The sequence below is a fragment of the Zea mays genome, chromosome 2 (assembly GCF_902167145.1).
Source record: "Zea mays cultivar B73 chromosome 2, Zm-B73-REFERENCE-NAM-5.0, whole genome shotgun sequence".
In the NCBI taxonomy this organism is placed as follows: domain Eukaryota; kingdom Viridiplantae; phylum Streptophyta; class Magnoliopsida; order Poales; family Poaceae; genus Zea; species Zea mays.
In genome coordinates, this window is record NC_050097.1 from 180187597 (window position 1) to 180189259 (window position 1663).

Below are 1663 nucleotides of genomic sequence, written 5' to 3' on the forward strand. Positions count from 1 at the left end.
GATATCGTCTTTGTCTCCATCTGTCTAAATTGTCCTAATTTATTTGGCAAAATTTAGACTTTGGTAATTTTCGGAACATCGAATCTAGTATCGTTTGGGTTAAGCCATCGACGTCTTGCCCAAACTTTAATTCTGGAAATCGGATCTGGTTTCTTAAACTTCATCTGAAATTCTTTCACGCTTGCGTTGCACGTGTCTTTCTGTGGCCTGGTATCATGGCGCGTGGCAGGTGCTAACCGGTGTCTGGACAACGCACAACCTCTCGCCCATGTGAACGATACGTGAGGTCGCTTCCGAAAGAATCACATTTTTTATGTCGCATCAATCTCGCGTATTTATTTTGCGAAATGTTGAGTCTGGTATCCATTTAAAATTTATGGATTAAGAGAATATGAATTTGGAATCCCGACCCACTCTTGTGTTTTTGTCCTAAGCAAATTTTATTAGAAACTCGACGAAAACAATATTGATGCAAAATTAAAAAGGACCGATATAACTAGAACCGAACTGAGTACTCGTAATTAATCTGTTTCACTATCTACAACTGTGGAAATTTGTCTGGTCCCGAAAATACCTCCCATTGTAAGCGCAGTCCAAAAACATCAAAATTTATATTATTTTGATGGGTCTGTTTGCATCTCATTTGGATTCAAATCCTAGAACTAAATTACTTATATGTTCTTTTGTGAAATGTTGGAGAAGGAAAAATCTAAGTTTTTCTCTTATCTTCTCCACCGCTCAAGCTCCTCTACTCCTTGTCCACGCGGGACGCGGCCCATTATTTGCTAGAAGCTACGGACGTCATTTCTCCTTCATCCTCATCTCTTCCTCAAGCTCTAGCCGAACTCCCTCACGCCATCCTCTTTCCTGGTGTTCATCCCTGCGGCAACCACCACTTGGGCGCTCCTCTCCCTGCCCCTCCCATGGCGGCTCCCCCTGGATCCCTCCCTGCGCGGACCCTCTCCCGTGGATGGTGCCGCCCCTTCCTGCAGCACGTCGTGCTCCCTCCCCTGGCGCCCTAGTCCCCAACGCCGGAAATGCCGCTACTGCTCCACCAGCCGCTACTGCTCCTGAACGCTAGTGCCGACCACCATCTCCCATGGCGCAGGAGCTCCCCAATCTCCTCTTGCCAGGGCGCCGTCGCTGAGCTCGCCCTGCCCCAGCCATGGATGTCGTTGGGCCACCCGTCTCCTATCTCCCCTCGCCCTCATCCTCTGGCTGCTGCCCCTTCCTATTCCTGGTGGCTGAGTCTTCTTCCATGGATGTTGGTCGTGCTGCCCTCCCTGGTGCTCACCTCTGCCCCCTGCGTTGGATGGCCGGTTGCTCCTGCCCTAGGTTTGTCAAGCGCTAACTCTGCTCCATCTATCCCTGCTCGAATCTTGCTGATTGGCCCTGCGCAGATTATCCTCATGCCCGGCCGCGGTACAACAGCAACAGCCATGAAACCCCATTGTGTCGCGCCCTCGACGTGTTCGACGGAATATCGCAGCACGTGCCGACCCGATCTGCAGCCCTGGTTGCGAGGACGTCAAACCCCGGTGAGCCCCTCGCTAGTAGCCTATTGTTTTCCGCATCCCTAGTGCTTGATAAAATGTTGAACCGTTGTGTGTCGTTAACCGCAGCTACCGTCGACGTTGTGCCTCACGCTTCACCAATGCGATGA

At 50.7% G+C, this 1663-nt stretch overlaps 1 protein-coding gene across 1 annotated transcript; it reads left to right on the plus strand.

Moving 5' to 3' along the window:
- The first annotated feature begins 1037 nt into the window (after nucleotides 1–1037).
- LOC103647369 (uncharacterized) lies at nucleotides 1038–1663 on the plus strand. Its single transcript, XM_008671913.3, has 3 exons — nucleotides 1038–1335; nucleotides 1401–1538; nucleotides 1623–1663. The coding sequence occupies exons 1-3, from the start codon at nucleotides 1038–1040 to the stop codon at nucleotides 1661–1663; spliced, it is 477 nt and encodes a 158-aa protein (XP_008670135.1).